This window comes from Pyrus communis, chromosome 15, assembly GCF_041283825.1.
Source record: "Pyrus communis isolate YQ-2024b chromosome 15, ASM4128382v1, whole genome shotgun sequence".
NCBI classification, from domain to species: Eukaryota; Viridiplantae; Streptophyta; class Magnoliopsida; order Rosales; family Rosaceae; genus Pyrus; species Pyrus communis.
Window position 1 is genome coordinate 18,936,046 of NC_142579.1, and position 23,230 is coordinate 18,959,275.

Consider the following 23,230-nt stretch of genomic DNA (forward strand, 5'->3'; position numbering starts at 1 on the left):
AGCATTGACAGTTCGTTAAGATCAGTATGTGCTATGTCTTCTCTTAGGGAAAGTGACTGGTCTCGAGTCTTTGGTGTGAATGACACCAAGAAAAACATGTAGGTGCTCAATAGAGAATGAGTCCACTGAATAGGATCAATGAGGAGTTCTCATACTCATGTCACATGAGAACTCATGGTTGGGATAATGTAAAGTAGTCCTTTGACCTGAGGCATCATAGTTGTCTTGTGGTTAGGTCCTTGATCTTTGACTGTGTCAAAGTTACTCCGTCAAAGGGTGTCCACGACATAGTTGGGGTTAAGTCACTTAGCCATGGAGGTAAGTGAATGCACAACAAGGGATCTCTGACATTTAAACCGTTTGAGGGAGAATACTCTATGATATGATTAGGAATCTTTGGCCATAATATGAATGAGATTTAGGAAGTCGTTCCAAATCACATTCAAGGTAATCATATAAGTAAAAGAATCACATTGGATAGTAGACATAAATAAACTATCAAACCAAACAATGTGGTCATGAGTATTGTATTAGAGAAAAACTGTATTGCATTGTAATCCTAAACTAAATAGGTTCTCCACCTCTTCTGATTAGCTTGGGTAGTCATGATATACTGCTAGGTGTCACTTATGATTTGTGGAAGCCCTAAAGGTGTATAATCACTAAAGGGAGAATTGAAAGTATGTTTTAATTCATAATTGATTTGAAGAGTTCTAATTGCCCACTGCCTCGCTAAAATGAACCTAATGGATCGTACACTGTGTAAGGTAGAGATTAAAGAAACAACAGAGATGTGCAAGGATAATTAATGGTTTAATTATTTATGGCTAGGATTAATTGATATGTTAATTAATCAACCAAATAAGTTCGTTTTAGCTTTTGAGTAATCAATGGACCTCAAGGCCCATTGGGCTTAGAACTGCCAAGCCCATTAACTTAAGTTGTATGACAACTTAATGACTAAAGACTCAAAAGGGCCCAAACAGCCCAAAAAGCCTTTAGAAGGCCAGCCATATTGTAAATGAATGGGTTTTGGTTCTTTTTGTCACTTAAGTGAAGTGACTATATAAAGGACTTTATAGCCAAAAGTTCAAAACATGTTTTCTAGAGAGAAAAGATGAGAACACAAAGCTCTCTCCTCTCTTAGGAGGCCGGCCACCCTAGAGGAAAATAGCTAGTAATCTTTCTTCCTCTAGGTCACTCATCTCTTCCCAATGCTCTCCTTGGTGTGGAGACTTAAAGGTTCCCTATTTTGGGAACTTGGAGAATCCATTCCTTCATCCATCCAAGAAGTCATGGAGCCAAGAAGCAAAGTTCCTTCATCCGCATCCATGGAGTCAAGGAGCAAGGAGACTAAGCAAAGAAGGGCCTCACATGGGTGAATATCCTTTGCTAAGCAAAGAGGTGCTTCAAAGGTATACAAGTTTCTCAACTCTTTTGTTTAAGATTTAAGTTGAGTCTTGGTTTACCACAACTACTAAGTCTTGAATTTCATGGGTAAAGTTTTGTTTTTGAGTGCATACAAGCATGATTCCGCCTTTCAATTGTTAATTGCATGCATAGATGTTGCTCAAATGAACTAGTTTTCACAGATACTTCATTTATCCTCCTCCTTCGAGGCATCAGCAGGGGCATTGGGAATTCCTGTACGCTCCACCGGAAATGCATCTTGAAAAGGTCATCCAGATAATTCTGTTGCTTCTCATCGGTTTCATCAACATCCCAATGTGCCAATAAAAATAAATTAGTAATTTAAAAAATACTACTTTTTAACAAAAATATTTATACATTGTTTAATACAAACTTACCGATAACTCCCCCACCTTGGACTTCTTCAACTCCTCAGGCACCATTTTTCAAGACTTAAACTCGGTAGATCATTGGTTCCGCACCAAACCCCCATATCAAACCTAAGTTTGGCGTACGCATCAGCCTTACTTTTTTCTTCAAAGGAGGGCAATCGATTATGACAGTACCTCTGTATTCGCAACACAGCTTTCCTTATTTCTTTTTTTACCGCAAAATTTTAAAAGTAATAGACTATTAAAAAAATAATTTCAACCATATCAAATATAAGATAACTAATTCAACAATAAATTTCTTTTTTACCTTTCCCTTCGCGAGAGCCTTCTCCCTCGCGACTTTTCGTTGAATTAGGAACCAAATCGGCCATCAAAAATTAGTCAGCTGGGTGAGCTCGGAGTTTAGGTAGCGCAAAATGCGCACTAAATGGGAGCATTTAATGGGCATTTGACCATTTTTAGTGAAACTTTATGCGACGAATATGTGAAAAGATTCGTCACGGAAACATTTGGCGGAAAAATTTTTTTCCTGCTTTTTCTTGAACAACGAACACACGTATTCATCGCACTAATTATCCTTATGCGACGAATATTTTCGTCACATAAAGGTTTTTTTTTTTTTTTTTTTTTTTTTGTTTTTGGGTATCTTGCTATTTTTGCGCAACCAATCTATGTTTTCGTCGCACAAGTGCTAGTTAGGTGACAAAATTTTTTTCGTCGTGCAAGTTGTTTTTTCCACTAGTGAATGATCATTCAAATCAGCAATTTCATCACAATTCTATCTCAGAACCAAAGTGTGGATTGATATTAGTAATTACTTGATTTACTTGATGGTGTAGATTTGAGAGAGATGGATGCATTAGCTTGATTTGCGATTTGTTGGGGGAGAAAAATAGTAGAAGGTCAAAATTAAGTTTACTGGGTGTAGGAAGGGAGGGATACATTTTCTCCATATAAATACAAGCTCGCTTAATTTATGTTCGGTCAACAAGCAAATCATATTGTCAATGAGTACCTTTTCAAGGCTATGTAATGCTCAAAATGATGACCAAGAGGTGTACTTGCTTGTGTTGATACTGACCGTTCTTCCTTTATTAGTCCTGCAAGCATGAACTTCCTACTTAATTATGTAGCTAGTTGAATGAAATTTCTGCTTCCTAGAGTTCAAACCTTGTTAGTCAGCCTATTGCCTATTGGAATGTGGATTACCAATTAAAAGATGAGTTGGGTTGGCGTGAACTTATGCCATTTTTTGAGTTAGTTTTATTTTGAATTTGGAACCAATTTAAGTAATGTGTGGTGAACCAACTGTTGCCTTTTGTCAATTCCTCCAACCACAACTCATCAAACTCATGCACAACATGCTTCCCAAGTCCTAATAGTCTTCACACATTTCCCTATAAAATCCCAGCAGATACTTTCCATTATTTACAACGAGAGACAACATTTTAATTAAGAAATTTGCCTAGAAGCTCATTTAAATCAACCATGGCTATTCCCAAGCTTTTCTCCATCTTGTCTTTGATCGTGGTGTTATCGATCTCAAGCACCCATATGAGCCAAGCAGCTCGCCACCTATTAGACACACCAGCAGCTCCACCACCAGTATTGACGGTGCCTACAATTCCATCTCTACCCAAAACTACATTGCCTCCATTGCCCTCACTACCAACACTTCACAAGGCTACCTTGCCACCCCTGCCCTCCACCTCATTTCCTACTCTACCAACTGTCCCGACGCTTCCAAAGGCTATATTGCCACCATTGCCTTCTACTCAATTGGCCACCACTCTGCCTCCATTCCCAACCTCCCAAATCCCATCTTTGCCTAAATCAACATTGCCTACTCTCCCCACAACCCTACCCCCATTGCCGGCCAACCCACTTCCAACATTCCCAACAACAATCCCTTCAAACCCCACTATTCGATCAACAATTCCGACCATTCCATTCCTCTCCCCACCCCCATCAAATTAATTAAACCACTTGAGATATCAATGCCATGCATGGTTCTCCATGCTTACTAGTGCCACTATCCAATTTCTTAGATCTACTGGATGGTTCTACAATCTCCATGCTTACTAGCGCTAATATCCAACTCGTTTTGTGAGATTGTGAGGATCTTTTCTTTCTTTTTTTTCTTCTTCTTTTTTTTCACAATTTTTTTGGGGTTCTATCTTCTTGATATCTATTGTTGTGTGTTTTTATGAATTATTGTTACCATTGTATTACGATTCATGAATAATACTTAGCAATTATTTGGCTATGATTTAACTATGTAATGCTTATGAACATGTCAGTGACTACGTGCATGCAGTATCGTTTTATTGATTATACAACTCAAGTAGATAGATGAGAGGCCAAAATGCAAAGGTTACTAGATAATGCCAATGATATGGTTAATTTGAAAATGATGAGGATGATAACTCTGAGATTGGCAAATTTCACCCCTATACGTATATAAAACTTTCAGCAACAGATTAAGGAAAAACTGTTTTCCAAAGAGACAATATCGTCAACTTGCTTGTAGGGGAGTCTAATTTGTCGTTCTAAAGAAACGAAGCAGAAGAAAATAAATGAGACATTGGTATATTTAACTTATTTGCACCTTTATGTATGGAGGGGAGGAAGCAGTAACGATCAAATGAAGAGGCGACTAGGGCTGCCAAAATTTTTGTTGACTCTAGCCTTTTCAATTTCTTGTTCATGCCTTGTTCAAGTTCTTGCTAAGTTCTAGAGTCCCCATTAGATAATTTTCTATAAAAAAATCTAACATCATCTCGATTTCTGAGTTGGAAGTACAATCTCAGCATGCTTAGTTTAGGAAATTTTAGAACATGTTTTTTACGAGGTTGTTTGATAACCATTTTGTTATTTAATTTTTAGTTTTCAACTTTTTGAAAACTGAAAACTCGTTTGGTAATTACTTTCATTTAAAAATAAAAATATAGTGTGACACATGACATACCACTCAGCTGCTCAAGTCATGAAATGGACTTTCTTTGCCATGCCAACAACACCAAGATGCGGGTCTCATGATATTTGTGCTGGTGTTTGGTTGGATTTGAAGTTTGGAACCGAATGAGTTAGGGTGGTTAACTAACAAATGTTTTTTCCCACTTCCTCCAGCCACAACTTATCAAACTATCTGCAGCCTCCCTTTGTCTAGTTCATTAATTACCAGCTCCTTAAGCTCCACCATGACATTATCCAAGCTTTTCTTCTTTGTCCTTGACGGCGGTGTTGTCACTCTCAAGCATTAATAAGAGCCAAGTCGCACGCCACCTTTTGAACATACCAGCAGCGGCTCCTCCCCCAGCGCTGGCGGTGCCTACAATTCTATCTCTGCCTAAAATTACAATATTGCCTCCATTGCCTTCACTACCAACATTTCCCAAGGCCACATTGCCACCCCTCCCCTCAACCCCGTTGGGTACTCTACCAACTGTCCCAACCTTCACAACTCTTCCAAATACCACATTGCCACCATTGCCCTCCACTCACTTGCCAACTCCATTCCCAACCTCCCAAATCCCATCTTTGCCAAAACCTGCATTGCCTACTCTGCCCACAACTCGGCCTCCTTTGCCAACAACAGTCTTCAATCCCCACTCTTCCATCTACAATTCCAATTATTCCATTCCTCATCCCATCACTAAATTAAACCACTCGAGATTAGATATATTGATCATAGTCATGGCTCTCTACTACTGTAGTGGTATTTAATTTCTTGCATCTCCTGAGTGGTATGTATGTATATTCATGTGTAAGAGTGCTCGCGAGGCTGTTACTTTTCACGATTTTTTCTGTTCGGTTTCACATATCTTCTCAATCTCTCTGTTGTACTATGTATGATAATTCATGTTAACATTGACAAACTTTCCGTGTCATTTCACGAGTGAACATTGATCAGTTCTAACCAACAGGATCCTCTCCGGATCCTTTTGGTGAGGATCATGGGGATCCATGAACCGTGTCTGTTCATCCTATATCGTGTGGTCATTTTTTATCAAGTATTGTTTATGTTTATTTTTAGATAAAAATATTTAAAATGATTTTTGACCGCACGATATAAGATTAAAGAACACAATTCACAGATTCCCGGGATCCTCACAAAGAGGATCCGAACTCCAATTCTAACTCTATTCATTGACCAAAAAAAATATTTTTTTTTAACTCTATTCGTTTAAATAGGGAAAGTATTTTCCCCACACTTGTTTTGACCATTATATTTTTTATGTACCCAGAACATGGTTGCGTGATGGTGCTATTCCACTCAAATTATAACACGTTGATTTGCTTTTCATTAATTTACTCTAAAGTGTGACACGTCAACCATATCATTCACTACAGAGAGATTTTTTAGCATGTCGGGAACACAGTTCGGTACATCAAGTGTCATTATACAAGTGGTTGGATATTTGAAAAGAAATTTTTCCAACCACATTTATTATGACACTTGATGTACCAGGCTGTGTTCCTGGTACACAAATTCTCCGTTCTATGATATGTGAAATGTTACACCACGTGACTTTTATACCCGATACCTATAAAAAGTACTCTTGTTTCCCCTATTGATTTTTTCTTCAACATTTAAATGCTAAAAATTAATGCTTTATTTTCATAATATTAAACATAGTTTTGCCAATAATATAATTTTTTTTTTCATAATTTATTTGATTTTCAATGCTCATAATTAGAACTGGATTGATCGGTTTGGACGGAATAGATTGGATCTTGAACACCCTTTTGAAAGATGACCTAAACTACGCAGACAAAATTGTAATTTCCCCTTGCTTATAAGATATCAGTAAACAGTTTAAGATTGTTTTTGTAAGAAACACTTTTTTCTATTAAGTGTTTGGGTTAGGGATTAGTTTGTTAATAACAATTTGAAACTTTTAGTCACAATCCAAGTGCTCGATCATGTAATTAGAAGAAATTCTATGATTTAAAAGCGCCTTTGATTGTTAAAAAGCGTTTTTAGACACAAACTCACACTTGCTGGTGCACTATATCTAATACAAGCATGTTCCACATACAATGGTAGGTCCCATTCTAAGAGAGTGTTATCAAATGTGTTAATTTTGTGTGCAAATATAGAATTATTAATATTAATTGTTTTGAAGCAAGCTAACGAGTGCTACTGTTCCCTCTGCTTCCCAAAATGACGTCTCCATTCTTGATGACAATTATTTGGCTAAGTAGATCGAAGATCAAATTGAAAGACGCAAATCCTGCAGCAGGAAGAATGCTTTGCAAATTTGGCTTACCTCTTTGTTGTGATATGGGCTTTTCCGTCTGAATTCTATCTTTTACTCTGTTTTATCAGTATTTTAAGTTTTTAGGACATGTTATGATATTTTGTATTGTGTAATTCTTTTGCTGTTTGAACTCTTAGAAAGTCAAGGGCTAAGAGACATTATATAAACCATCTTTTGGGTACTAGGATTTGTTATCCTTCGTATTTTCAATCAATAAACTTTGAGGTTTTTCTCATTCTTTAGTGAATTCCAAATTACTTGTTTTATAATTAGGGAAAACTAATGAAAAAAGTTTGAAAACTTTGAGTTTTAATCAAAAGAACAAAAAACTGTTGCAAGTAAATAGTACCAAGAGTGACTTTTTAGAGTAAGAATGTCATTTTCGTTAAAAGTGAACAATACCAAAAGTGTTTCATTAAAACTTTCTTATAATTAAGGTTATCGTTTGATATCTTTTCTTTATCATGCTAGGTCAATTATCCTTACCAAAATACTGCTCCAACTTTCTTTTTCTTTCCTTTTGCATTGTGAAATGATTTTTACATCTCCTTTTTCTCCAGCATTTTGATCATATAAAATAAGAGAGTTGATAGACAAAAATAAAGATGATGATGATGTGCAGAAGAAGAAAAATGATTTATGTCATTTTTTATTTGACTTATTAACAGTTTCATGTAAAAAAAAAAAAAAAAAAAAAAAATACTAATTCAGGTTCGTAAGTTATGGTAGGAAGATATCATATAATACCACTTTTCCCAGTTCCATATTTATTATAACTTTCCAGACTCTTTTTATCATCTCCATTTTTTTTTCAGCTACCTCTTCGGTTTCATAATTTAGTGGCTCGCTTGATCATAAAGATTACGAACTAAGATCATATGGTAAGATAAATTCTACAGATCTTGTAATATAGTATAATCAAGAAAATACAAATCCAAACACAACAATATAGATATCCAGAATATGTAAAACCCAAAAACTAAAAGGGCAAAAAAAAAAAAAAAAAAAAAAAAAACATCCACACAAGATCTCTGACACAATAACATAATTAATAAGGCACCATACAACAGAACTAAGAGATCATGATAGTAGTAGTGTAGTAATCAAGGAGAACCATGGCGGTTATATACGATTATCTCCAGTGGTTTAATTTGATGGGGGTGGGGAGAGAAATGGAATGCTTGGAATTGTTGATGGAATAGTAGGGATTGAAGGGATTGTTGTGGGAATTGAAGGCAGTGGATTGGCTGGCAATGGCGGTAGAGTTGTGGGAAGAGTAGGCAATGGTGATTTTGGCAAAGATGAAATTTGAGAGCTTGGCATTGGAGGAGGAAGAGTAGGCAATTGGGTAGAAGGCAATGGTGGCAATGTGGCCTTTGGCAGAGTTGGGACGGTTGGAAGTGTAGGCAATGGGGTTGAGGGCAGGGGTGGTGGCAAGGTTGCCTTGGGCTGTGTTGGCAATGAAGGCAACGGAGGCAATGTGGTTTTTGGCAGAGTTGGCATTGAAGGCAATGGCGGCATTGTGGTCTTCGGGAGAGATGGGATTGTAGGGACGATGAATGCTGGAGGTGGAGCTGCCGGCGTGTCCAAAAGGTGGCGAGCTGCTTGGCTCATATGGACGCTTGAAAGTGATAGCACCCCCACTGAAAACAGAAGGAAGAAAATCTTGGGGTAAGCCATGGTTGAACTTGTGATGAAAGTAAAAGCTTTGAGGAGTTGAAAGGCAAATGTCTTAAAATGTTCTTTGTTGTTGCGAAGAGTACGAAACTATCTTTGGGTTTTTATACAAGAATATGGGGGAGACCATGTAAAGTCGCCAGCACATACTATACGCGAGTTTGATGGGTTGTAGTTGGAGGAAGTGGGAAAAATAAATGGTTAGTTCACCTCCTTAAATTGGTCCCAAATTCAAAACCAAACCGACGCAAAAGCACTTCAACTCATGCACGCATGCCAGTAGTCATCTGAGTCATCAAATGATAGGTTATGAACTTACCAAATCAAGAGCAAGCAGAAAAAATTGGTCATTCTCATTGGGCTTACATCATAGCTTTTGTTAATATTAGTGGATGCTGGCCATGTTGGAATATAATCCCCAATTTGGGAAGTTGGCGACTCCCTTTGAAAATTTAGTCAGTGAACAAGTAGGTTGGGCTGTTATTTGCCTTGGTTTTGTACTTTTCTTTAACTCCTTTGGTCTTTCAATTTTTTTGGCCATAGATCATTTCTTTTTTTATTTATTACAAACGATATTCTAGACTCATTTACCTTAATCACTAAGACAATTCACCACTTACTTGGCCTAGATCAGTTAGCCTGGTTGTATAATTGCAAGTTTTTCTTTCTTCTTTTTTCTGTTTTTTTTTTTTTTTTTTGAAGAAATAATGATTCATTAACAAAAACGATTATAACAATACATCAAATACGTCAACGAAACACAAATTCTAACATACCTGTAAAAACAACAACTCTAAAGGACTAGAGTAAAATGTACAAAATCCGCACAAAACCTAGAAAACTGATAACACTCGGAGCCCGCCCCACGTAGCTCAGACAACCAAAAACCTTCAATGAATTCATAATCCTAAATCAGGAGATCGTATAATAACAATACAAGTCTTTTCCAAAGGAAAACCCTTTGTTAAACATGGGGCTAATAATTAATGTTGCAAATCGTTATTACTATACGACCTTAAACAATCAAACGCCCCAACCCCGCCCCCACCACCCCAAAAACCACCCCACCAACCACCACGTTAGTAGAAGGCTATCTCCAGTTCAAAGGTGGGAGATCCCAAATTTTAGTCCGTATTTTTAACTATTCATCTATATGTATGAGTTTAGACAATTATTTCCTCCAACGGTAAGAGACCTCTAATTTTCACCCTCCAACTTTATAATTTGTTAAGCTTTTGTATTTCGTTGATTTTTCATTTTGTTTTTTGGCTAATAGTTTTGGAATTATTTTTGTATAATCTATTTTGTTTTATTTTTACAAACATTTTGATGTACAAAATTCAAATTCTGAAGAAAAAAAAATTGTGATGGTGAACACAAACAATTCATTGACATTACATAAAATTAATAACATATATTACATGAATAACAAAAAATTACACATGAATACTTAAAACATGTTGCATGAATAAAATAACTATAAACGATAATGAAAGACACTAATCACTTTTTGAGATCTATGGACTAGATGATAGGATTCGGTGTCCAAATCCTGGTACGGGTTTTGTGCAATTCTTGGAGTATATTGGAGTGGATCCTTCTCCTTAATTTTCTCGTCTTTTTCTTCTTTAAACAATTGCATTTTTGCTCTTCTATCGTCCCTTATATTTGCTCCTTGTTGAACTAATTGACACAAGTTCACCAGAGTATTGGATATAAGAAGACTCATCATTTCCACCATTTTTCCTTGCTTCCTTATGTTTATCGCATCCATCTGCCCGTGGAGTGGCGTTACATCCGGCTTGACCTCTTCCCCAAAATGCACACCATCTGTGGAACCATGACAAGATGTTATTATATTCGCTGCTCCCCAAAGCTCGACTAACAGAACCATCTTCGGTGATCGATATCCAAGCTAAGCATAAGGCGACATCTTCAGTAGGAAGCCAATTGGTGTTTCTATTGCAATTTGTCTGCCATATGAGCTAAATTTGATAGGAGAATGGAATGATTGAAGAAATTTGGTAGTGAGATATGAGAAAATTGAATTTTTTATGGATTAGTGAACAAATGGATGGGTATTTAGAGTTTTGGAGGAGTTTTGGTGTTGGATCTAATTTGGATTAATTAATAATATTGTTTAACCATTGATTTAAATTTGAGTTGTTGGATTTTGTTTTACCATTAAAATTGATTAAATTAGATTTGAACCGTTGGATATAAAAATAAAAAAAATAAAAAAAAAAACTGTTGGAAAAAATTTAAAACTAAACGTTGGATTGCCACGGTCATGAAATCTGGGCCTCACATTAAATAGCCGCTGGAAATTGATTTCATTGGGCGCGTGACACTGGATAAAAATCTAGAAAGGCGCTCAGCCATTTGATGCCAACTGCCCTTTAATCTGGGCTATAGAACTTGCGCCTTTCGTGTGCTCGTTTGCATGGAATTCGTCCCCTGGCCCTCTTGCAATCATTTCTGTCTGGGGTGGACACCAATCCCAAATTCCCACCCCCAAATCCTATATCCCAAAATTCCCACCTCAAAATACATGCCCTTGGGGAGATTTTGGGCCCAAATTTTGGGAGTTTTTGGTTTCGCACCCCGCCCTTGGATATAGCCAGTATTAATATGCCGTTGTATTTAAAAGAATAAAAAGGTATTTTCTCAAATTGTGTGTACCATTAAGATTTTAGAATTGAGATAGCGGTACACTACTAATCACCCTGATATTGTCTCAATTTAACCATTTGCACAGCTCGACAAGTTTTGTGTCCTATCACAAAAGACCTCAATGTTATTAGTAGTGGTATCATTCATTTGTAAGTAGTAATGTTTATTGTCATGCTTCCGATGTGGGCGTGTGAATGATGGTATACTAACAATACAAGTCTTTGCAAGTGGTGGATTGTTCTGGTGATTAGGGTCTTCCTTTCAACTCACTGCGTCCTGGGTTCAAACCCTTCTCCCTCCCCTTTAATTTGTATAGATTAGCGCAAAATATCGATTGTAATAGGAAAAAAAAAAACATGATAAGTAAAACTATAAATAATTAATTAATAAAAATTAATACAGCAACAAAATATCGATACAACATGTAAAACCTAATTAACAAAGAAAAGAAGGCATGAAATATAACAATCCTCACAAACACTCAACACAAGTATATTGAATACATAAATAATAAGCCAGAATCTAACATAAGAACCATATAACATGTTACAACAAGCAAGAATCAAACACGAGAACCATGTCATGTTGCAGGACTTCTGAAGACACTCCAGCTAGCATATCCAAGAAAATAGACAGCTTGTAGTAAGCAGTAAGCACAAAGATATCCATTGGAGATATATGAACTCTTGAGTGGTTGATTTAATTTGACGGGGGTGGGGAGAGGAATGGGATGGCTGGAATTGTTGATGGAATGGTGGGAATTGAAGGGATTGTTGTTGGGAATTTGGGAAGTGGGTTGGCTGGCAATGGAGGTAGAGTTGTGGGCATAGTAGGCAATGCTGGTTTTGGCAAAGATGGGGTTTGGGAGGTTGGGAATGGAGTTGGCAGTTGAGTGGAAGGCAATGGTGGCAAAGTGGCCTTTGGAAGAGTTGGGACAGTTGGTAGAGTAGGCAACGGGGTTGAGGGCAGGGGTGGCAAAGTGGCTTTAGGCATTGTTGGTAGTGAGGGCAGTGGAGGCAATGTAGTTTTGGGCAGAGATGGAATTGTAGGCACCGCCAATGCTGGGGGAGAAGCCGCTGCTGGTGTGTCCAAAAGGTGGCGAGCAGCTTGGTGGCTCATGTGGATGCTTGAGAGTGACAGCACCGCCACCAAAGACAACGTGAAGAAAAGTTTGGGAGTAGCCATGGTTGAGTTTGAGGAGCTGCTATAGGCAAATGTCTTCAATTTGAATTGTTGTTTTTCTGTTGTGAAGAATAGAAAGTCTCTACTGGGTTTTTATAGAGAAAATATGTGTGAAGAGTCTGAAGACTTGGACAGCGTCAATACAAGTTCGATGAGTTGTGGTTGGAGGAAGTGGGAAAAAGCAACAGTTAGTTCACCTCCCTAAAACTAAAAAATAAAAGAAAAAATCCTTAATTAATCGGTTCCAAATTCTGACCTAAGTAATTAGTCTATGCAAATTAGAGATATATAATATATTAATTTTTCGTCAATTCACCATTTGGCATTGAAAAACGACACATTTGATGACTAAAAAATGTCCATTTGATGAATTGAGGTGCATCCCATAGGATCTAATCACCATTTTGTGGACTGAAAAACAATGCATGTTGGTTGCAGATGTGCAGTTAGAGAGAGCTTGACGGATAAAAATATATACTTATATTGGGTACGTATCAATAAATATTGAGACCCTTTCAATAAGGATTTCATCTCTGGCTAGTTTTTTGTTTTCATGTTTTAATTAGAAAAGGAAGGAATATGCATGAGATAAATGAGAGACGGGCATAATAACCGTGAACTAGAAAAGACGATGTTGCCAAGTTTTTAAGTATGAGTAATGGTATTCATACCACGTTTTTGTACCACATTTTTATACTACCTTAGGTGGTATTTGATATAGACAACCATATCATTTGAGTTAATGAGATTTTTTAAATTTAGTTCATTATTTAATAAACTAATAATTAAGAAAAACTAGTTAATTAAATGATCATTGTAGTATACAAGGAGTCTTTCTCCTTCTTTTCCTTGGGTTTTGCAAATTTTTCAAATAATGTGGCTGTTCACATCAAATGCCACCTAAAGTGGTCTAAAAATGTGGTATAAAAATATGGTATGGATAGCATTACTCTTTAAGTATTGGCATTTTCTTTGGGTGTTGAATTAGAAAAGACGATTGTGACAACCCGTCCCAAATTTTATTATGTTATAAATTTTAAATGTGAATTTACGAGAATGCCCTAGAGGTGAAGGTTTTGACTTTCATTGACCCACGTGTTGTGAGACGTACTCAATATTCTTTTAGCATATTCTTGAAGTATTTGACGATATGAATGAGTAAGCGCAAGCAAAAGTGAATTTGGACTTACGAACCGAAAGTATTTTGAAGAAATAACTATTCTATTTATATTATATTAATGTATGCTAAATTAGGAGGACATGTGTGTGTGTGTGGGTGTGTATGTGACGGAAAGGGAGAAGAAAAAGAAAAAGGAATGTGGGAGAAGAAGAAAGGAGGAGAAGGGAAGGGCTGCTGCCCAATCAGATTGAGAAGAGAAATGAGGGACCAACCAGAGAGGAAAGCAAGGAGGAGAAAGGGGGAGAAAAGAAAAAAGGGGAAATCGGGTTTCCCTCAACCCGTGACCCGACCCAGTGAATTCTCCCATGTCCGGCCACCTTGGACGACAAGGTTAGTGTCAAAATGACCCTTACCTCGAGGCCAACTGATCCCTCTTCCATTTTCATGTGAAAATTGGGTGGAAATTGGTGAATTTTGGGAAAAACTATGCAAAAGGGGGTGCATAGGTTGGGTTTCATTCCACCATGATTTGAAGGTACCTCCTCCAATTACCACCACAAATAGACTCCCCTCAACCTCAGGAACAAAGCCCAAACACCTATGGAGGCGTCAGAGTGAGCATGGAGGTCAAATCGAAGCACACCCTCTTTAGGGTTTCCGACGGATTTATGTAAAATTGAAGCTCTTACCGGCCAAATTGGCTTTGGTCATAGGTATGAAAGTTACTCTACTCATTAAGATCTTTATTCTTGTAAATTTTGGTAATTTTTAAAAATAATTAGATTTTCCGGCGAGTCGGGGCGACCAACCGCCACTCGCAGCGGCGCGTGCGGCGGCACGTGGCCAGGGGACCGTCGATGCTACTTTTAGGCTAAATTAGATGTCTTGAGTTCAGTTTTTTTATTCGTATAACGTAGATTGATCGTTTGGACCTAAATTCATTACGATATGTTACTTGATAAAATGTGAATCGACGATCCGACCGTTGGATCGTCACCAAACTTGGATACATTATAATACGTAGGGTAAAGTACAAAAAATTACCTCAACTATTGAGATCACGATAGTTTCATACCTCATCTTTTAAAATTGACAATGTCATACCGCATCTTACGAATTTGTGACAATGTCATACCTCCGTCAATTTTTCTGTTAAGTACTGACGTGACTTAATTCGGGACCTATTTTCTATTAAAATATTATTAAAAACTAAAAAACAATTATTTAATATTTTTTAAATATTAAAATAATAATAAAAAGTAGAAAAAAAAACCCTCATTTCGTCCCTCCCCTCCCCCCTTCTCCCTCCTCTCTCCTTTCCCCTTTCCCCATCTTCATCATCCTGTCGGCGGGAAGATGGGTGCGCAGAGAAGGTGGAGGATGGGTGCGGAAGATGATGTGGAGAATGGATGAGAGTGGTGGATTTGGGGTTTGATGGGTTTTCAAAAATTTTTTTTTTTTTTTTTTTTTCCTCTTCTTCTTCCTCCTTCTCCTTCTTCTTCTTCTTCCGCAAGGGAGTTGATGGTTTTCAGAAAAAAAGAAATTTTTTTTTCCTTCCTCCTTTTTTTCCTCCTCTTCTTCTTCTTCTTCTTCTTCTTCCTCCTTCTCATTCTCCTTCTTTTTCTTCCGCAGGGGGGGTGTTGATGGGTTTTCAATTTTTTTTTTCTTCCTCCTCTTCTTCCTCCTCCTCCTTTTCTTCCTCTTCTTCTTCTTCCTCCTTCTCCTTCTCCCTTCTTCTTCTTCCGCGCCAACGGGTGGTGGGGGGGGGATTTTTTATTTATTTTTCCTCTTCTTCTTCTTCTTCCTCCTCCTCCTCCTCCTTCTTGTTCTTCCACAGGGGGGGTCGTTGGGTTTTCAAAATTTTTATTTTTTATTTTTTTGGGTTTGCAGGTGGGGGGGGGGGGAAGAAAATGAAGATGGGGAGAAGAGAGAGGAGAGGGGAGGGGGAGGGAAGGGACGAACTGATGGTTTTATTTTTATTTTTATTTTTTACTTTTTATTATTTAAATAATTAAATAATTTTTTTTTTTAGTTTTTAATAATATTTTAATGATTTTTTAATAGAAAGTGGACCCTGAATCAAGCCACGTCAGCATTTAACTGAAAAATAAATGGCCAAGTAAGGAAAGGTATAACATTGGACCAAATTCTAAAAATGAGGTATGACATTGTCAATTTTAAAAGATGAGGTATGAAAATGTCGTGACACCAATAGTTGAGGTAGTTTTTTGTACTTTACCCTAATACGTAATATTTAAGGATCATAGGAATTTACGGATCGGGAATCCAAAGTATGGATCTTCCCGAAGTGGATTTGTAAGTTCGTAAAATAAATGTTAACCACCACTTGGTTTTGGGCAATTGGTGGAGATCTGACCGTTGGATCGTAATGAAATTTTAGTATGTTATTCAAGAAGCATAATGTGGATCCTTGGAGATGGCAGATTGGAAATCTGATGCGTAGATCTTCTGGATCGAGTTATACAGGGTTGTAAACCCTACCGTTGATCTTTGATCAACGGTTGACTTGTGGTCAATGGGTCTCAAAATATTTTAGAATGTCGTTGAGGATGTGCTTTATGTGAATTACGTATTCTATTGATAAGAGTTTTGAGATGTGATTCGATAATTGTTCTAGGCGCCAATCGTTCGAGACGCCTCGATGTGCGTGCTTTAGAATCATAGCGTGGACTCCAGGTGAGTGGGTCTTTCCCTTTTTATCATATGTATATAATTGATAGTTCAACAAACGCTTCTAAATTGATTTATGCATGTTACCTACAAATAATTACTTTGAACTACGATTGGCTTGATTCCTGTTTAGGGTGCGTAGGCACTCTAACGAGACGTTAGATGCAACCATATAATAAATGAGACTAAATAATTGAGACAATAGCCTTGTTTGGGGAATTGAGCAATGTGAGGGACATTGGTGGAAAACGTGAGATTTAACATTATGATTTGGTGGTTAAATGTTGTTCATAAATCAATGTGTGAAGAATCAAGAAATTGAAGTAAGGAAACGTAAGCAATGATAGTTAATTAAACTAATATCTAGTTGGGCTTATCATTGATAATTATTCCCGAAAATAAATAGTTTGGAAGTGGGACATTATAGATTATGCATTTCACAAAATGTTATATATATATATATATATATATATTTGGAAACACTATGTTATGTTGTGTTTTAGATTGCATCATGGCATATCCATATTATTGTGAATGCTTTGAATTGCAAAGGTGAACGCAAGACGCTCAGGTAAGTACCAAGTGAGTTATTGATTGATTAAATGAATTGATGATTATGTGAGATGTGATTAGAGCTCATAACCCGCACCCAGGAGTTAGTGCTCCCGCCCGTGGCCAGGGCATAGTCCTTCACGTGATGTTCACCTCCCGCACCTTACGCTCACCTTGGATCTAAGGTAGGTGTACAGTCTTGTCGTACAGACCATTATAGGTGGTTCCGACTCGTAGGTGACCCGCGATTATTCGCACAGTCTTCACGTGAAGCGTATTTATTTACACCTAGTCTTGTCGTACAGACCACTAGAGGTGGTTCCGACTCGTGTGCATGCATGTTTGATGAGCTATGAGTAAGTCGTACAGGTCACTATAGGTGACTCCAACTTATATGCTAGCATTGATTGATGAGATATGTGATGAGATATTGTTTAAGTCGTATAGGTCACTATAGGTGACTCCGGCTTATATGCTAACATTGATTGATGAGATATGTGATGAGATATTGTTTAAGTTGTACAAGTCACTATAGGTGACTCCGACTTATATTCTAGCATTGATTGATGAGATATGTGATGAAATATTGATTAAGTCGTACAGGTCACTATAGGTGACTCTGACTTATATGCTAGCATTGATTGATGAGATATATGATGAGATATTGATTAAGTCGTACAGGTTACTATAGGTGACTCCGACTTATGTGCTAGCATTGATTGATGAGATATGGATAAGTCGTACAAGTCATGTGAGGTGACTCTGGCTAGTATATTGATGAGCTATTAATTCAGCCGTACAGGCCACAATAGGTGGATCTGGCTGATATACTATTCCATATTGATTTATTTCATCAATCAACGGATAAGATATGGATAAGTCGTATAGATCACGTACGACTGATAGGTGACTCCGGCTAGCTTTGATTGATGAGATATGGATAAGTCGTACAGGTCATGTGAGGTGACTCCGACTAGTATGTTGATGAGCTATTAATTCAGCTATACATGCCACAATTGGTGGATCCGGCTGATATACTATTTCATATTGATTTATTTCATCTGGGTTACTTATTCTTGTTGAGATATTTGACACGGCATAACTGTGAGACTGTTATTTTGGTTATGGTTTGAATTATTGTCACGCCTGTTATTTTCTAGGAAATTGTACAGGTGTTACGACAAGGGGTTATTGCCTTTGGTAATTGAAATTGCTTTGAAAAGTTTTGTTTCACCCACTCACACTTTTTATTTTTGCACCTTCTAGGTTCTAGTAGCAGAGTTCCGTATCGACAAGGATTCGTGGCACTTTTCAGTACAAATGTCTTCTTATGATGGTATAATCATTATCTTACCTTACTGTACTATACCTATGCTCTGTGTCACGCATGAAATGGGTCCAGACCCGCTCATCATGCATTCGTGTACTTAGGCATTTTTAGATTTTAATTTATTCACATTTTATACACTATCACACTTTATGGCTTTGTCACCTTCCTGGTGTCAACCAGCACGGCTTGATTCGGGGTCCTAGTGGATATTCCGGGTAGGGGTGTGTCACGATGCTCAAGCGCAGAGGGGGCGTTGGGGGGAGGGAAAGGTGGAGTTGCACATGCCCCCAAATTTGAAGGGACCCCGTAATATGTTCTATATTTAAAAAATGGAATTGTTATTAGCATTTCAAAAATCTCATTTTACAGTTTTCACAAATGTATTTTTTCTTTCTAATTATAGAAAGTTTGGAGCGCAAAATGAGATTTTTGGAGTGCCAATAACAATTCCCTTAAAAAATTGCTTTGTTAGCACTTTAAAACCACATTGTGCACTCTTTATACAAGTATTTTTTTTTTTTTTCTAAGTATAAAAACTTGGAGTACAATGAGATATTTTGAGTATCAAAAATAACACCCTAAGGAAAGATAGTTTCTTAATTTTATTATACAATAATGCTACATATTCAAGTGAAACTTTATAGTTCGAGTTTTGAATTTTTTTTTTCATGTTTGGTTGTTTAAGATATAATTGTTGTTGATTATTTAGTGAGGGTTATGTTTGTAACTTTTTTTACTTATCCTTAATGACATTTGTAAACATGCAATCAGTGAATGCTAAAGTTTGTTTTGATATATATATATATTTTTTTTAACAAATGATATTATCTACATTAAGGGGGTGGAGGAGTGGGTTAAGTCTCACAATGGGTGAGCAATAATGTGATTCAAATTCGCTTTTGGCGAGAATTGAACTTAAGGCTTCTCACTTAAAAGTGAAGAGGAATACCACTAAGTCGTAGTACTAAGTGGCTTTGTTTTGAATTAAGTGAATGTTTTCTAGTATCCATACATTGTCCTACTTTTAAAAAAAACTTAAGCTATCTTAAGGAGGGGTAATTTCACACAGGATTCCAAAAATCTCAAAGACGGCCCTGCTCAAGCATTGCTTGATTGGATTCACCCTCGAGTTCTTTTTTGTGCGACTTTGTTGTATATCCCGCTAGAAGATGTAGCAATGATTAACTTCTAATCCTTTCGATCTAAATAAGTTTTTCAAGGCATACATATAGTTTGAAAATCCAAAAACAGGATAACAAAAAATTTGAAATAATCCAAAAAGAACGACACAATGTTGCATTTGATCTCAGATAAGCTAGCTTCAGAATGCCACCAATTCCAGTACTTGGTGAGGTGCAAAGTTGAAATGTTCATTCGGCCTTAGTATTCCCACTAAGAAAGACATCAGTGAGAACTTTGATTGCAGTGACGCCTTGAGCACAAGAAAAATGGTCGATAATCTAAATATAATGGCAGTAGCAGTGCAGTTGTGTATCAAGTAGTGCTTATTGATCAATCGAAAATGCTGTGGGTAATTGGCAAGGTTCTAGAAAACACTAGGCGGGGTTTAGGCTAGCGTCTAGGCGGCCTAGGTGGATTTAGGTAAATTGCTTGTACTGTTGACCCTAAAAATTACAAAGCCTACGTGGCGCGCAGGCCGAGTAACTAATAAGCTAACTACGTCATTGGGTTGAATGCAGGGCGTGCCAACTTGTCGGCCGAGCTCGACCGAGGAGTAAAATTTGTTGATGTTGCGTTGAGCGCATTGCTGACTTCTTTATCTTGTGACTACGATCGAGGAAGGAACAAATCTCAGCCTTTGGATTCTCGAGCCTGAAGACAAGGCTATTAGTTCTGTGAAGTTCCCGAATCGTCGGCGTCGGATTTAGTCATGGTGATTATATTCGTGAGAGTATAAGCACGTCGAATTGACACCAGACTATATGGACACAAGTATTCAAAGGTAATGTATGTCTTGATGGTAAATGTAGTTCGGCCCTTAGAATGCCGAACTCTGAAACTCACTTGGGAGTATCCAATCATAAAACCACTCGGCGTTTAATGCGCCTAATGTCGTAACTCGTAACACCTCACTTCGCCGAGAAGGCTAATGAGATGACCTCTGCCAATAAGGATTTGAAAATCCTTCTCGACCGAGACTTGGATAGGTAACCAGTCGGCCTTGACGCAGTGTTGTTTATCTAAATTGAAGGTGTTTGTTGGTTGTCTCCACAATACTGTTTATCCAAACTAAAGATGTGTCGGCGGAAAAAGAAAATAAAAAAAATCTCAAGTTGTTTGAGAGGTTTGCGCAGGGCAATTGTGTGTTAAATTGGAGGTCCCTTGATTGTTGCACGATGTCTTGTATTTATAGCACCAAATCCTCCTTGAGATCGAGTCAAAATCATATCTGGATTGGGACTTCTTGTTCTGTTCCAACTCAACTTCGACCAATCCTACCCCTATTAAGACTTTAAACTCACCCCTTTTTGAGGCCATATTCATTGTTGGTCGGGAATCCAAATTGCACTAGGACTTCTTCGACCCTTTTGCTCATCCGAACTACTCATTCTTGCGATAGGACTCGACCATCCTTACTGAATGGCCTGGGATCACTAGGCAGCCCATAGTATATTTGAAACAGCTTTGGGCCGAACATAAAGCTACACTCGGCCCAATAATATTATTTTGGGCCTAAACAATATCTTGTAAATAAGTGCATATTGACACTTACAAAAAAATTATACTTGTATAAAATCCATGGGTAAGATAATAAAAGAATGATAAAATGCAAAAAAAAAAACAAGGTTCTAAAAGATGCTAGGCGCTAGTCAGGCGATGGACTGGAGCCTAGCGCCTAGGCGGACTAGGCTGATTTAAGAAATTTTATTATATATTATATAAGTTAATTAAATTTACTATGTAATATATAAGAAAGACATGAAAAATATGTTATTTTTTTTTACAAAAAAATAGTATATGTGATGTTAGAGTTTCAAGTATATAGCATGATCTGATCTTCAAATAGACTTTCAAGGTCTCAAAGATGGATTTCCCAAATAAAACAATTTAATTTAAAAAAAAAAAAAAAGAAGATATTTTGAATGAAATTAGTGTTTAACATTTTTTTTAAACTACATGGTGACCCCTCCACCTCACCTCCCTCACATCATCCAAGGTTCCAAACCGTGGAGCCACGTCAAAGATTCATCCCATGTCTCTCACATAACCCAAGGTCCCAAATTGAGACTCCTAATCCTATATCAGACATAAAATAGTGTAAAAATTTCAAAATCAATACACACCAACACATTTGACGCATTAGAAAGCGGAAAGCTTTTATTTGGGGTTTCTTTTTCGTATCCTCTTCCTCCTCTCTCACTTCTTCTTAGTCTACTTTATTTTCTTCTTCTATATTGCTCTGTAACTTTCCTCCTTCTTCGATGAAGTGTAGATTTTCAATCTGAATTGTTCTCTCTCCCATCATTCCTTTTCTCTATAGATTCTCCATGTTCTGCTAAAGATATGACGGCGAGTGAAACGGAAAGATGTGACACGCCTACAACAACTGAAGCTAAAAAAAAAAAAAAAAAAAAACTACCGTCATGGTCAGCGCCTAGGCCACCGCTCAGGCCACCTAGACCTCTTAGAGAGCGTCTAGGCGGGCGCCTAACTCCTACCCGATTTACCCAGATGATTTGGCCTAAGTTGCAGTGGCACTCTATCGCCTAGCGCCTAGGTCGATTTTTAGAACACTAGTAGAACACCTCCTCGCCCATCGTCCATGTTGAGAAGATGTCTATGTAGAACACCTCCTCATCAGGTAAGTCGTTTAAGATTTTCCAATCGGCTAGGATTGGATGATTGGCAACGAAGTTTGCTAGAGCTTGTCCCTTGATGGCTTTAGCTGGGACGTAGATGATCTCATACTGATTGAGAAACAAAGCCTATTTAGCTAGTCGCCCTGTCAAAACTGGTTTAGACTTGACGTATTTGACTGAGTCAGTTTTACCAACCAAGTGGATAATGTAAGCATGCATGTAGTGTCTTAACTTTAGGATGGCAAAGACTAGGGGAAGGACATCTTCTTGAACAGTGAGTAGTTAAGAGTGCTCTTTCCTTTTGGTCTTCATTTTCTTGTGCCAAGAGTGTTCCAATGGAACCTTCTTGTGCATCAATGTATATGATGAGTGGTTTTCCAGGCACGGGTGCTCTTAAGATAGGTGGGCTTGCCAGGTACTATTTTATGCTCTCGAAGGCATTGCGGCAAACGTCATCTAATATGAATAGAGCATCTTTCTTCATAAGTCGACTGAAGGGTTGACAACATCTAGCAAGGTTGGAGATGAAGTATCTGATGAAGGCTAGCGGCCTTTGTAGACTTTTAAGCTCATGTAAGTTTCTTGGCTTAGGCATGCTTTGAATGGCCTTGATCTTTGACTGGTCTACTTCAATGCCACTGTGCGTGACAATGAAGTCGAGGAACTTCCCAGAGGTGACACTAAATGGACACTTCAATGGGTTCATCTTGAGGTTACAGTGTCGTAGTTTGTTGAACACCTATTCATAAATCCTTCAAGTGATCGGATCTCTTCTTGGTCTTGATAACTACGTCGTCTATGTAGCATTCTACGTTTTTGTGTAGCATGTGGTTGAAGATCTTCTGCATTGCACATTGATATGTAGCCCCAACGTCCTTCAAGCCAAATGGCATTGCCTTATAGCAATAGATACCTTTTGGACTGCAAAAGGCTGTTAGTTCTTCATCTTCTAGAACCATGCAGATTTGATTGTACTTAGAAGAGTTGTCCATCAATGATAGGGCCTCGTGGCTAGTGGTCATGTCTACCATGATTTCGATGAGTGCCAAGGGAAATTCATCATTCGACAAACATCATTGAGGTTGCAGAAATCTATGCAAACACGTATTTGTCTAGAT

At 37.7% G+C, this 23,230-nt stretch overlaps 3 protein-coding genes across 3 annotated transcripts; 1 reads left to right on the forward strand and 2 right to left on the reverse strand.

Moving 5' to 3' along the window:
- Nucleotides 1–3,247: 3,247 nt before the first annotated feature.
- Nucleotides 3,248–3,962, forward strand: LOC148690630 (uncharacterized). Its single transcript, XM_088686802.1, has one exon. It carries the CDS (start codon nucleotides 3,291–3,293, stop codon nucleotides 3,777–3,779), a length of 489 nt encoding a protein of 162 aa, XP_088542928.1. The 5' UTR covers nucleotides 3,248–3,290; the 3' UTR covers nucleotides 3,780–3,962.
- A 3,986-nt stretch (nucleotides 3,963–7,948) lies between these two features.
- LOC148690631 (uncharacterized) lies at nucleotides 7,949–8,814 on the reverse strand. The gene has a single exon (XM_088685298.1). The coding sequence runs from the start codon at nucleotides 8,744–8,746 to the stop codon at nucleotides 8,213–8,215; it is 534 nt and encodes a 177-aa protein (XP_088541424.1). The 5' UTR covers nucleotides 8,747–8,814; the 3' UTR covers nucleotides 7,949–8,212.
- A 2,962-nt stretch (nucleotides 8,815–11,776) lies between these two features.
- On the reverse strand, nucleotides 11,777–12,683 carry LOC148690632 (uncharacterized). Its single transcript, XM_088685299.1, has one exon. It carries the CDS (start codon nucleotides 12,599–12,601, stop codon nucleotides 12,116–12,118), a length of 486 nt encoding a protein of 161 aa, XP_088541425.1. The 5' UTR covers nucleotides 12,602–12,683; the 3' UTR covers nucleotides 11,777–12,115.
- Between the last annotated feature and the right edge of the window lie 10,547 nt (nucleotides 12,684–23,230).

What these genes read in the sequence shown, in the direction of transcription:
- LOC148690632 (XM_088685299.1), bottom strand. Translation starts at nt 12,601, where the DNA reads ATGGCTACTCCCAAACTTTTCTTCACGTTGTCTTTGGTGGCGGTGCTG.
- LOC148690631 (XM_088685298.1), bottom strand. Translation starts at nt 8,746, where the DNA reads ATGGCTTACCCCAAGATTTTCTTCCTTCTGTTTTCAGTGGGGGTGCTA.
- LOC148690630 (XM_088686802.1), top strand. Translation starts at nt 3,291, where the DNA reads ATGGCTATTCCCAAGCTTTTCTCCATCTTGTCTTTGATCGTGGTGTTA.